The 13,789-nt window shown below is 38.1% G+C and overlaps 1 protein-coding gene across 19 annotated transcripts in view; it reads right to left on the bottom strand.

Moving 5' to 3' along the window:
- syne1b (spectrin repeat containing, nuclear envelope 1b) overlaps positions 1–12,919 on the bottom strand; it is a 94,603-nt gene extending 81,684 nt beyond the window's left edge. For 12 of the 19 annotated variants that reach the window (XM_081603428.1, XM_081603426.1, XM_081603422.1 and 9 more), the window contains exons 1-6: positions 7,842–8,348; positions 6,188–6,249; positions 3,280–3,375; positions 2,203–2,286; positions 633–653; positions 63–155 (exon numbers count right to left, since the gene is read on the bottom strand). In XM_081603428.1, coding sequence (XP_081459554.1) covers positions 63–155; positions 633–653; positions 2,203–2,286; positions 3,280–3,375; positions 6,188–6,249; positions 7,842–7,917 — 432 coding nt within the window. In that variant the 5' untranslated portion in view covers positions 7,918–8,348. Of the gene's footprint in view, positions 1–62; positions 156–632; positions 654–2,202; positions 2,287–3,279; positions 3,376–6,187; positions 6,250–7,841; positions 8,349–12,740 lie in introns of those variants that run through there. The other 7 variants (XM_081603427.1, XM_081603424.1, XM_081603417.1 and 4 more) reach the window with 4 other exon arrangements.
- Between the last annotated feature and the right edge of the window lie 870 nt (positions 12,920–13,789).

The following is a 13,789-nucleotide window of genomic DNA, read 5'->3' on the forward strand; positions in this document are numbered from 1 at the left end:
CAACCATTTGGACACATTCTTTTTATTAGTCATTTTCTTGGGTCATCTTAATATAGAATTACCTGAAAGTAGAGGATGATGGTCCATATCAAACCGAGGACGATGGACGGCCTCCCATCGGCAATGTCAGTGGCATGGATGTTGACGAGTTTGATCTAAAACCAAAGCAAGAAAAAATGTCAACACCCTCATTCATTTTTAGACCGTTAGGGAGAGAAACCCAAAGTGTCTCGCACACAATTTTTTCCTTGGTTTTCATTCAGACCAAAAACAACAAAGAAAGTCATCAAAGTCAAGCCTTTGATGCAGATAAATAGTGTCATTGTCAGAGGCAGAAGCATGAGTGAGAAGACAACCAGATAAAAACAAAGAAGTAAACAGAAAAGCAGATGCACTATTGTGATTGCAAACATTGCTCTGAAGAGCTGCGGCAACTTGCTGGATTTAAGTTTCTACACTCGAGCAGGTAAACTGCAGCCCAGAGCACGCGTCGGTCGGGTTCCACTCAAAATGCATAAAAATGCAGACTATCAGAAACACTTGCAGCTCTCTCCCAAGTCTAGCAAAATACACATCATGCACTTCATGAAAGCATTGAGTGCGACGGCACAAGGTGTTCAACAGCAACTGACCGGTGATCCTCGATACAGAGACTGAAAGCAAACGTGACGAGAGAGAGATCACAACAATATAAGTTTCAGTCCTCAGGGAATCCGTCGGAAAGTAGGGCAGGAGATTTAGCAACGGGTTATGCATTGAAGAAATCCTGTCATGCCTCCATGAACAAAGTGAATGTTTTGCAGAAAGAGACACTATATGCTCACTGACAAATACGCAACTAAACGTCATGCTTTCCAGTGAGCCTTTCAATCATTCATCTAAATGTGTACATGTTCTTTTTTTGTAGTGAGACAGACAGTTGTGTGTTATTTTAACACGTCAACAACAGAACAGAAGGAAAAGCTTTAACCAAGGAATTGACAGTGAAATTGCCAACTGCTGCTTTTATCATCCTCTGTATTTATTTGTCCAACTTTCTGTAACTGCTTTACACGTTTCTGGGGGAAATAGACTGAAAGAGCTATTTTCCATTTAAGTGAAATGTTAAAAGAATTGACTAAGTGGAAAAATAAAATATTTAACAGGCTGTTTAAAAGGAACCTTTATGTTCTGTTACATCTTGAGACTGTAATTCGTTAAACCCGCAAGACTGTGAGAGACGGCGAGTCAACGGATAACAGGAAGGCTGAATGAAGTAAACCCTTTGGAGTTTTTAGCTTCTACCTGTTAGTAAACATGATAGATTTGGGAGCATTGCAAGCTTTTCTGAAATCTAAGTGTTAAGGGATTTACATTTTCAAGAATAGGGTTAGGGTTAGGGTATCCAAAGACTGAAGTTTAAGTAATTTTAGCCACTAGCTGCTAAGAAATTCTGATTGGTGCATCTTTACTTAGTCAAGAAGCATATGAAGCATTCTGTCTAAATGTTTGTGGGTTTTCTGCACTTAAAATGTTTTATTCCATATATTGCTGTGACCAGTTTTTTTTTTTCACATTTTACTGTTGCCTTAGCTAACTCAATAAAAACCTGACAAAGGAAAATAGGCATGATACTACAAATTACTTTAATTTAAATACTAATCAACAATAAATGTGTTTCAACTTTCAGATAATTCACTCGGATTATCTGAGTGTGAATTATCTGAAAGATAATTTACTTTATCTGGATCTTTAATTATCAACATAATTAATAAAGTTAATTCGGTTGGGTCACAATATTTGACCCCAACATATTGTGGGACAAATGTGTTGAAGTCCTGAGTCAATACTGGTTTAAAAACTACACTGACTCTTAGACTGAATAGGTGTTGGATAAACCTCAAACACATGTGAATAAAAATAATGATGTTGTGAATTTATTAGATGTGTGAAGAATTACTCGAATTTAGTTAAGAAGATAAGTAAATGCAAAGGCGGTAAGATTTAGTTATATAAAAATTAATACAATCAAAATAAATGACCACACTTTCAATTTGTTAGTTAAAAAAATAAATAAATAAAAATACGTTCCAATCGCTGAATGAGGCTCTTTTTATTTCACATTCACAGTTCAGTTTCCTTCTTGTATCTTTTGCGGTTAAAAGCTTTTATTATCTTCCAGAAATACGGATAAAACATTAAGCGCCATAATTTCATGCTAACCTTTCTGCCTTCAAGGAACTTGAGTGCAGTGCCGATGTTGGAAACCCAGTGAATCCTTTTCAGCTGGCGGCCTTGCTCACAGGGCTGAAGACAAAGAGGACAGAAATGTGAAATTAATACGCAAACCAAGGAAGCTTTGTTGTTCAGTTCAGTGTATTTTGATCATACGATTCAAATGCGCATGCCATAGAGACAGTTTAATTTAGCTTTGTTCACATAATGTCTGAGAGATAATAACTTAAGTGGAGCTAGCTAATTTGGGATTTTATTTAAAAGGCATAAAATGCTTATGGGATTGGTCTGGGGATTTTAGCAAATCTATTTTTACATAAAATAGCTTGTGAGAATGAATCATTGTGAGGAAAGAAGTTAGGAATCATAGTTATTTTTTTCTGAAATTAGATTTACTTTTGCAAAAAGCAAGTTAGTTCCAGGAGACCTTCCTGCTAAAATACCTAAATATAACACATTTTGGTAGAACCTAAGCCAGGTATGAGAAGGGAAGATTTTTTATTGTGCCGTTTTCCAAAAAGACAGGCATACTGTTTCTAACTTCTGTTTACAGAAACCCAGTTTTGGAGAATCAAACAACAATGCAAAAAAATAAAATATAGAAGTATAAAAAAACCTGAAGACGTTTTATCATTTTACAGATACAAGGAGGTTTGGATACATGAAAACAAATTGGGTCAAACTGTTAGCGTGCCCTTGAGTGTGTAATGATGTGTGTTTCTCCAGTCAGACAGATGAACAGTAAGATCAAAAAACATGTGGTAAGTGCTTCTCACAGCAGAGAAGATCAGAAAAAAATTCTTCAGTGATTCTAAAATAGATAACTTTGTTCTTCAAGACAAACCACAAACTGAATTGTTGCAGTCTAGTAAGAGCCATCACAATTACATGTTTCAGATGCTTAGAAAAATCTGACCAGAAATGCCATGCAATGGACCTTGATTTGCACACATAACTTTCACTCTAACTAGGATTGGCGGCCAATCCCAATAAAAAAGTAAATATTTTCAAGAAATGGTCAAGTTCTGATTAAATTCCACACAAGACAAATAAACTCTTGTTCACCAGTCGTTGGCCAGACAGGACCTCCAGCAGCGCCAAGAGCTTCACCCCATCCTTAATGTCCTCAAAAAGATCGTTCACCTCTAGTGGTGGTTTATGCTGGTAGAGGAAAAAAGAAAGCAAAACATGACAGTTTATAAAAGAGCTGAAAATAAATTCTTGTATGCTGTAGAGTCCACACTGTGATAAAAAAAAACCCATTAGTATTCTAGTCCATTACCAGGGATGAGGAGGAACCGAATGCTGTTGGTGAGAAACAGACTTGTTAGCAGCAACCACTGAGCCTCCCTGCAGCTGAAAAGATGGTGCTTTTTCCACAGCAGTGGCGCGATGCCCAGTCCTCAGGCTACGGCGCTCATTTAACCCCAACAGGACACAGTCTCCTGATATCACCTTATTTACACATTTAAAGCCTCAAAGAGATTAAATGACACTATAATCTATTGTCTCAGACAAAATAAACGTTTAATCTGCAAAGCCAAAGTTTAATTAAGAAGCAATAGTGCTCGTGGGAATACTTTTTTTGGCACATTATCCAGGTCATTTCCCAACTCAGCATACTGCATGGTGGAATTGCAATTGGCTGCGTATTTGGGGCAAAGCTGTCGGAAGTCCTTTATAACAAACTGTCTTTTTCTCGAGACAATCACATTTTTGAAGTAATATCTGCACACACAGCGCCCTGCTAAAGTGTTTACAGAAACAGCGCTGCAGAGGTCAAAGCATGTAGCTGATTGTTATTATGTGTTCCCACTAAATACAGTCACTTTGCAAAACTATTCATTTCCTTTAGGATTTAAAAAAGAACAAAATATGGAAAAAGGTAACAATTTACTGGAATACCACTTTAAATGAAATCAGCCAACGATGTGTGAGAAGTAAACTGCTTTCTAAAAAAAAATCTCAGGAATACAAAAGTATTTGGTAGAAAGGCTGCTAATGTACTGAGAAATTGATCATAACACCTGATTTTATATTTTAAAATGTCGTCAAACAGAAAAAATATAAAGTTGTGAGCACATTCTGGTGTTTTAAGGTCTAAAATAGAAATATTTATGACATATAAATACAGAACAACACATTTAGGCAGAAGAAACACTTTTTCAAATCAGTTTTTTTCTATATTAAACTTCACATGAAACTAATTATAAGCATCATGCTGCCACTACCATGTTTCACCATGTGTTTTCTGCTATGAACTGTCCATCACAATTTTCAGAACCATGTGGTTTTCTTTGATTTCAAATCACTTTGTGTTGGTTTGTCACAAGAAAAAAAAAAGTTTGCAGTTGTAATGTGAGAAAGAATGAACAAGTTCAAAACCTATGAATACTTCAGTGATGCGCCGTATCTGCACAAAAAACAGTCAGCTGAAAATAATCTCCACCCTGGAAACTTAATTTTCTCAGTCACATGAAACTCCCAACTTTGGAAAAACTCTCCTGGAAAGATGCTTGGTTGTAGAAAATCAGAGGAAGTGGACACAAAGGCTGAAAGGAAAATGTGACAGCCGTAGGAAGTGACAAATCAGATAATTTATGCTTTGCTACAAAAAAAAAGCATTTAACACCCATACAGAGAAACGTCAGTTTTATCTGAAACTATTAACATGAATTCATTATCAACTCTAACACTGCTCATCAATAGGCTTTTATTACATTATCCTTATTAGTATGCGCAGTTGGTGAGCTGGGCATGAATAATGAATAATGGACTAGCAGAGTGCCCCAGTGCTGGCCCACCACATAACTCAGATTCTTCTAAAGTTGTGAAACCAAGCTTAAACTATTGTGGGCTGATCAGGCCCAACAAACAGCCTAAGTAAACCAAATCTCTCCTCTGCTAGATCTCCAACCTACCAGATAATGATTTCAAATGACTAAATTCATCAGATTTAATGCTTCTGTAGCACAAAGCTGCACCTAATCGAATTCCAATTTTATTCCTTTTGAGACAAAATGTGTTATAACACAACATGTGAGCATGTGTTATTGTTGTGAACTGAGTGCCTGTTAATTTAGAAGCATGAAACTCAGAAGCAGACGACTGCCTACAGGGAACTGTCCTCACCCTCTTGTTCTCCATCTGCACACCACGTTATTGTCCCTGCCAACGCTCGCCACAGACACACACACACACACACACACACACACACACGCACACCCCCCCCCACACACACACACACACACACACACACACGCTCACACAATAAGCATGAATACCAAAACAGTACAACAAATACCTACCCACACACACACAGCAGGAGAACTCCAATGCAGAAATGGACAGCACACACCAATCTGAGTTATTCCACTAAATACCCCTCACGTCCACGCAAACACACTCCACTAAATCTATCCAGGCTCTTGTCACTTTAAATCCCCCTTGTGAGAATCTTGAAAACTGAACAAATGGTCTTTGTGTTGTCATGCCAAAAATCCTTCAGTAGTTCTTGTCACAGAAATGGAATATTGTCTTGGGTAAATGTTCCCGCCTCACCAAACTTTGATTGCCGACACATTGGCTTCCATTAAACCTGATTTGATTTAAAGTGTTAAGGAATTAGGGGCAAACGATGCTGCTGTTTGCACTTAAGTGAATAATCGGAGGGATTATACTTAGTGTTAAACAAAGTCATTTCTGCTTCATACAAATTTATTGTCTCCAATTATTTTAACAAGTGTTAAAAAACAAAAATACCACTTATGAAAGAGAATGTTTATAAGAATGGCAATACGTCACATCAAACTTCGTCCTGCTTTCTAATCAGGATGAGGTGAAGGAGAACAGGTTTCAGGTAAAATTACTGTGCAAATTGACTTTTGTTGAGTTTCTGAAATGTACACTGTTTTCAACTTCAGATAAGTAACAGCTGCGACAGTGTGTGCAATGGGAAGCAGTTGACACTTACCTTTGCTAAATGAGAATTGATCCATTTTGTGAAGGTTCTCTTCTGCACCGCTTCTTGCTCATCTGGAAAGTAACAAACATGAAGTTCAAATACTTATTCCAACACGACTGACTACATATGACTTTCGGATGAGTCAATGAAGCAAAAAAGTTCAATTAAAGAGATTAATAAATCAAACTATACGGTCAGTTTTTGCAAGAAAATAAAAAGTAAACAAAATTTACTATCCAGATAAATCACAATTCTTATCTTGCTCAATATTTTCAATATAAGACATGATATGATATTAATCTTATATTTTTCACTATGCCACCAAGATGTCCTGATAATGAGCTGATCATTACATTTACGTGTTTTGAAGCAGAGACTCATTTAAAGACACAGGCCAGTGGAGACAGGAGTTACTGATCTTCACTATATTGCAGTTCTGGTTGTATTGTCAAGATGATAAATCACAACTCCAGTCTCAGGTTTTCTGCAGCCTTCAACAGGGTTTCTTTCAGGACTACCTGGTATCTAGTTCAATAAATCTTTCTACTGACTTTGCCTAACTTAACTTGTCTATGCTGGGGAAAAGAAGCATGATTCTGCTTCCACCATGTTTCAACATGATGTGTTCAGAGGGATATAGAGTCTCTGCTCTCCGCTACGAGGGCTGAATAAATTTAAGGCACACTTGAAAGATTTTAGTTGATTTGATAACGTTTAAACCATGTTCCATTTTATTTTCACTTCACAGTTATGCACCACTTCTGTTGGTTTATCACAAAGTCCTAATGAAATATAGTGATGTTTGCGTTTTAGGATAAAAAAGAATGTAGAAACTTTTGAGGAGTGTGAATACATCTTTCAGCCACTGTATGGATACCCAAAACATGTGATACAAAAGGTAAATGTGTAATCTTTTAAAGATAGTTAATATTATTTTATTTAAATTCCCCTGTTCAAGTATAACTTCTCTCAGGGCTCCAGCTGCATTAGAGTAACACTCCACCATACATGGTACAAGCATAACTAGCAATGTTTAAAATTATGATTTACAAAAGCGGTACAACAGATGCTGCGGACAAGTGCTCTAAAAAGGAGTAGAGAGAAAATTTCTCTCAAACCCTCCACCCTCTGTGCTCAGAGCCAACATGTGATTGTTCAGGTCACCTCCAGCCTGTCTTTGGTCTCTTAACACATTCAATCACAACGCCTCATGCATTATGCATCATTTATAACAAAGAAGCACATTTCTGTGCTTTTGTGGTGCCGTTGTCGCGTTGAGGACTGTGTCGTGCATGCCGGCTGGATAGTGCTGCACTGCTTGGAGTGGCCATTTTTAAACATCCACCCCAGAAATATATAGACAGCGATCACGTGTTTAAGGAAGCGATGCGAACACTGTACAGGGAGCAAAGACATCATTGACCTACAGGCTAAAGCTTCATCACTGATGCACTGGGGATGCCCAGTGAAGCATATCACACACATACTGACACGCACATACTTACACACACACACGCACGCACACATACGCAAAAAAATAAATAAATAAGGTAGCACACATATAATATTGTGTTTGAGCATAAAGTTCATACACCTACAAACCATTAGCATATTTTTATTAGCGTAGAAGAGCCAACGTCCAGCTTGTTGCTGCGCTACTTACCACGCAGATACTGAAAAAATCCTGTCACCAGATTTAAAGAAGTCTTTCTGACAGAAACATCCTTATAGTGAGCCATCCTACACCCCACTCTCCGGCTCTCGTCCTTTGCGTCTCATGAGTTCCACGGTGCGTATATGTGTGTCGACGGCGGGAAACATAAGATCCACAGTGGACAAAACGTGACAGAAAAAAGAAAAACACAGCTGTCCTTTTACCCCCTCCTTTTTATCCAGCAGGAAGCAAAACAGATCTGGCTGCCTGGTTTCCCCGGTGAAAGCGAGGGAGCTGCTGGAGGCTGTGATGAAAATGTCCCCTCCTCCCTGACCCTCTCACACACTGTCAGACACACACGCACACACACTCACACACACACGCACGCACGCACACAGATGGCAAAGCAGAAACTCTAATAGGTTGGGTGATCTACAGTCCCATCCTTCCTTCTTCCTGTGTTGTTCCCATCCAGAGGAGCCATGGCTGTGTGGATGTGCACAGCCCTAGCTGCACTGCCTCGCTGTATCATCATACCATCTGAGGCTGGAGAGGGCTCAGCTAGGAGGCTGGCTCAACCAATCAGTGCGTGAGGAGGGTGTGATGTCACAGCCACGGCTGCATTATCCCGATTTAAGCTTAGTTTATGTGTGTGTGTTAGCCATATTTGCCTATAAGACATGTCTAATCCTCTATGACTGAAACATTTACTCACGTAGCAGTATTTTTTTTAAATCAACACTGACCCGACTTGCTCTTGATTCATTCAAGCTAAACAAAGTCTCGAGAGTCCTGTAGATTTGGGAGACGGAACAAAGGCTGCTGCATGAGGCAGGTCCTGGTGCAAGTTATTTTAATAATTAATTCTGGGGCTGCTGAATGACATGTACCACCTGCTCTCCCCCGCGCCGAGCCCACGCCATTGTGACGGGAAAACAGGACACACCCACACAGGGATTCCCTTTGCAAAGCGTCATGTGAAAGCTCTAAAGCACATCCATTGTTTCTGCAAACAGCAAGCAGAGAACAGAACCACTCTACTGCTCTGAATGTAACACATGGACAGCAATGAAGTAAATAATAGCTTATTATTTTGTGCAGAAAATGCCTTTATTATTTCAGGTCCCACAGCACGCTAAAAGGCTTTTCTTGCATGTTAAAAAATAATCCTGAGGTTCTATTAATACTGGTTTATACAAGTACTGTCCCAGAAAAGCTACTTTCTCTTTCATATGCAGGAAGCTGTTTGTAGCTATGAGAAAATATTACTGGACCGTTTTTATTTCTGCTCCTGTGAGCCGCAAATCTGGAACAAACTTCAAAACAGCCTAAACACTGAGTTCCTCTAAATCCAGACTGAAAAGGTACCTGTTTAGAGTTGCTTTTGAAATATAATCATAAAACATTAATCAATAATCTGATGTATAATCACGGTCGACTGTGTGTTCTATGACTTTGCATTTTTGTGTTTTTATGATGTAAAGCACTTTGAAATGCCTTGTTGCTGATTTGATTGATTTGCATAGAGTTCACATGCTCAAAATAACTCTAATTATTAAATCACTTACAAAAGTTTATCCTTTGTGCCACTTAATGTTAAATTTTTTTATTGTGTTTCTTCTCTATTAAAACCTAAGTATCCCAAAAAAATGATCAACTATTACAAAATAACTAAGTGAGATATGTTGGATCCTGTTATTTGGCAAGACTGAGGGAAGCACATATGTTATTTTTTATTTTCCAAGCAAACAGACCCTGCAAGACCATAATAGTTGTCATCAATAGGGGGAGAAGGAAAAACCTAAATATTTCCTACACCTTGTTTCACCTGCCACAATGCAGTTCTTTGCTGTAACTTCATGTGAGATTTTCCTGTCAGAGCAAACACAAGTTGAGCACTCCATAAATTTGACCTTTTGGAAGAAAGTCGAGAATAAAGCCATTGTTGAAATAATCCGTACAAAAAATGCAGTTTGTCACTTAGGGATACAACAAACATGTAGAAGAAGATGTTCTGGCCAGAGCAAGTACAACTCGTGTTTCAAACCACAGTTACATCACCAGGATTTTGTTTAAATTAGATAAACTTCAAATTAGCAGTAATATTTCCAAATATAAACACGTAAGAAAGATCGCAAATGTGACAGAACGCTTAATCTCAAATCTTGCTAAAGTGTTACCCCAGAAAACACGAAAGAGAAGAATTGTAGCTGAATAATTTGAAAGCAATAACAGAAAAACATTTATTTAGATTTCAGCTGCAAAATGGGCCCAGATTGATCCGAAGTCCTGGACTTTAGTTTAGTTAAATAATTCATTCTGAGGGAAAACAAAGAACACATTGAGGTTGAGATTTTCTGATACCTTTATGTGGAGCAGCTCCTAAGTAATTATATTTTTGGCAACTAATTTGAGTTTGACTCTATTGAATGTAGTGTAATAAAAGAATAAACAAATAAATATACAAAGAAAATAAATTTATATCAAAAGCAAGCGAAAGAAGAACAGTAATGAATATTTTAAAATCAAAGGTAGAAGTTTAAACTTATTTTAACACTCAACTCTCTTACAATAGTAGCATCATCTAATAAGTAACTTCTTGACATTCTTCCTTAGTTAGTATTTTCTATTCAATCAATAATTTATGCAGTCATAATTTAATGAATAAATAGATTATAAGGATCAATTTGAAGTGAACAAACTGAGCAACAAACATCACATCCAACCATCAGAGCATCAGGAAGGTAATCAAGTACTTAAGGTGATCTTAGGAAGATGATACCTTTAGCAACACTGTGCAGTAGGTGCATGGTTTCATTGACCTGAGATGGTCACCTGGGAGTCTTATAAAAGCCCACTCATTATGTTGTTCCACTTAGTGAAGAACAACTTCAGTTCAGCTCTGACAGGTCACGAGCAACCGAGCAGGATAAGAAATGATCCAACAGCTGAACGCCCAGTACTCTCTGTCTCATCTGAACAGAACACCTTATGGCTTGTAGGGTGACTCTATGTCTGTAGATTATTTATAAAAAAGGATTCAGATGGATTTTCATATCGTTTAATATTCTAATCCGGCTTCAAACATCTCCTCTACTTTAATCTTGACCTACCTGTGTTTTTTTTTTGGTCTTCGTGATGCAGTTTGTTCATTAATATTTGAGCTGAGAAGTTGCTAAGGACATAAAACGCTACAATGGTCAGTATGTGAATCCCTGTAAAATGGATCCGCTGGATCTGTTTGTTTCTTGTTTGTTCATGAGTATGTGCACATCTGTATATGTGTACTATGCTTCACTTGGCGCCTGCAATTATGTTACACTTATGTTACACACTGGTGAACTGTTTACTATTTAGGTTACTTTTGTAAGGTATATATTATGTGTCACATAATTCTTTTAAATCAAAGAAAGTGCACTAAAACCGCTATAATCAGCTCTAAAATCTGATTCCTGGAGGAGCTGTGGGTAATTAAATATGTCAAATCATTTGCTAGCTGTTTCCACATTTCCTGTCTGACACATTTGTGAAACCCACAAGAACCTATTGCAAAAGACAAGCCTGGCAGCAGCCACGCTTCTGGTGTACCAAGGCAGAGCAACTACCTGTCAGTCCATCACCATACGCTCCTGATAGCAAACAGGGCAAGCGTGAAATCAGCAAAAACATGAGTTATTGCTTTAAAGGGGGAGGCATGTTCACAACTTTATGAAGCCTCTGCACAAATCTACATAAACACAAAATGTGGGCTACTAATTAAAGTGATTCACAACATTATAGACTTTGCTCACGTCAATAATTAATGCGCTGTTGCTGAAGCCGAAGCGGGTCCGCAGTAAACCTCTGTAGGATGCTTTCAATGACAGGAAACTGTGTTTGATTACCAGAGAAAAGCACCGCTGCTCGCCATCAACAGTCCACCTAGAGCTACTGCCACAAAAACTCCTTCCACCTACTGACTTGAAGCACAGTTATGCAAACATACACAAAGTCATTTCCACTCTCTCTCTAAAAAAGGTCATTCAGCTATAAAGACAAAGGATATTTATTAATCACCTTAGTGATGAGCACACAGGAAGCACTGCCTCTCTCTAGAGCAGAAAGCGGGTAAAACTGGCACAACCACAGGCAAATGTTTCGAGCAGCAGTTATGGTAACACGCCATCACGCCTCACACACAGATGTTTCCAGGTATCCTACACACTCAAAAGTACCCATACAGCTCATATTTTCATGCTACCAATCATTTTTGCTCGCCAAGGGCACAAATGGTATCGGGTTTAGCTCAGTGCTATATCAGTGAATTCTGTGAATGTCAAACCACATCATCACTAATCAACTTAAACAGGAAATTCTTAAGGCGTAATGACCAAATGATACACAAATGCCTAAAATTAGACTGATCTCAACAAATCGTGCATCGATGAGATTCAGAGTTTCACCAGACTGGATGAAAACTGTTTCGTTAAATAAGATCTTACTTTTCAAACCTGAAACAATAAACAATGCAGCTTGACCTTATGCAGCTTAGTCACAGGATGTTGCAGGAATGTTTTTATTGTTTCAAATAAGATTAGCTGGTGGAAAAAATAAAAAGAGACGTTCACATTGAATCAAATTATACAAATATGCGACCCTATAATGTGCTCTACGGCGCGACGTGTTCAAGGGCAGTACTTTCTTTTAATTTTTTTCAGTAATAATGAGTTAAAAGACAAGGAGTTTGAGTTTGTCCATCAGGTGGTGTGTATGTGTACATGTGTGCGAGAGCCTCCCGGCTTGCAAATGTTGGCGAACTTCAGTCGGGCACGGAGCCAAACCTTGAATCAGCACAATATTACTGTGCAGTAGTGCAGGAGGAGAGGAGGTTTGGTTCGCATGCCGACAAAGCCAAAGAGTGTCACTTACCCTGCAGCTTCTGCATCACGTTGGCTATGTCCACAGAGGACCGACCGTAGTGCCTCGGAGACGCCATGTCGACTCGTTGCAGTTGTATCACAAGGTGGGTCACTGATGCCGAGAGCAAGAGATACTTCACAGCTGTCCCGAGTGGGACATCCCCTCCGCCCCTCCTTCTCTCTCTCTGTCTGCCTCTCTGTCTAATTTCACTGCAGGAGCAGGTCCAATTGAATCTCAGGTTTCATGCAGGTACAAGCAGGTTTATTGTCCAATAGAGGCACTTCTTCCATGCAAGTACTGTAAAAGATTTAAAAGAAAAAGGCTGTTTAAAGAGTTTCTGCACCTGTTATTATTAGCGAATATTTTAAACACTGCAGTTTAGCTATCTAATAGTCTTAAAGACAGAGTTTTGTTCCTAAACTAATCAAAGTAGGACTTTTGCATGACCTCTAAGTTATTAGTATAAAAGTAGGCACGGTACAGAAATGCTCAAAGTATAAGTCTGAGTAAACCGAAATGCTTTTATCACATCACATGTGTTGCATGTTTTGTTTCATAACAGAAAAGCAACAATTATTTTCTCTGCTGATGAATTAGTTATGTTCAATAAGTTAAAATATACCTCACACAACCTATTATTGGTCTGATGTACTATTATAATTTTAAATGATCTAATTCAATTATGACCTGCTGATTTTAAAGTTATAATAATACTAATATTATTTACTAACTCTTGGTTTCAGATGTATTAAAATAATGGGACAGAACAATAAAATAAAAATCTAAAATATATTTAAAAAAAGATAACTAACAGTAGCTCTGTCTAGAATCCAAACAAGGTCGCAATTAATGTTATTATCTATACCTGTGCTTTTTGTAGAAATATGCACAACTGTTTAATTGACTGATTTATGCTGTGGACAGAGAAAAGCGACAGTATGTTAAGCTTTGCCATATTACCCAAAAAGGGAGTCCTAATGTAACAGACTTGTGATCAGCTAATTTGCTCAAATGGACATGTGGACATTTACTGTATTACGAGAAGTAACTAACAGGAA

Source organism: Poecilia reticulata, chromosome 22 (genome assembly GCF_904066995.2).
Source record: "Poecilia reticulata chromosome 22, P_reticulata-male-v2, whole genome shotgun sequence".
Lineage (NCBI taxonomy): Eukaryota > Metazoa > Chordata > Actinopteri > Cyprinodontiformes > Poeciliidae > Poecilia > Poecilia reticulata.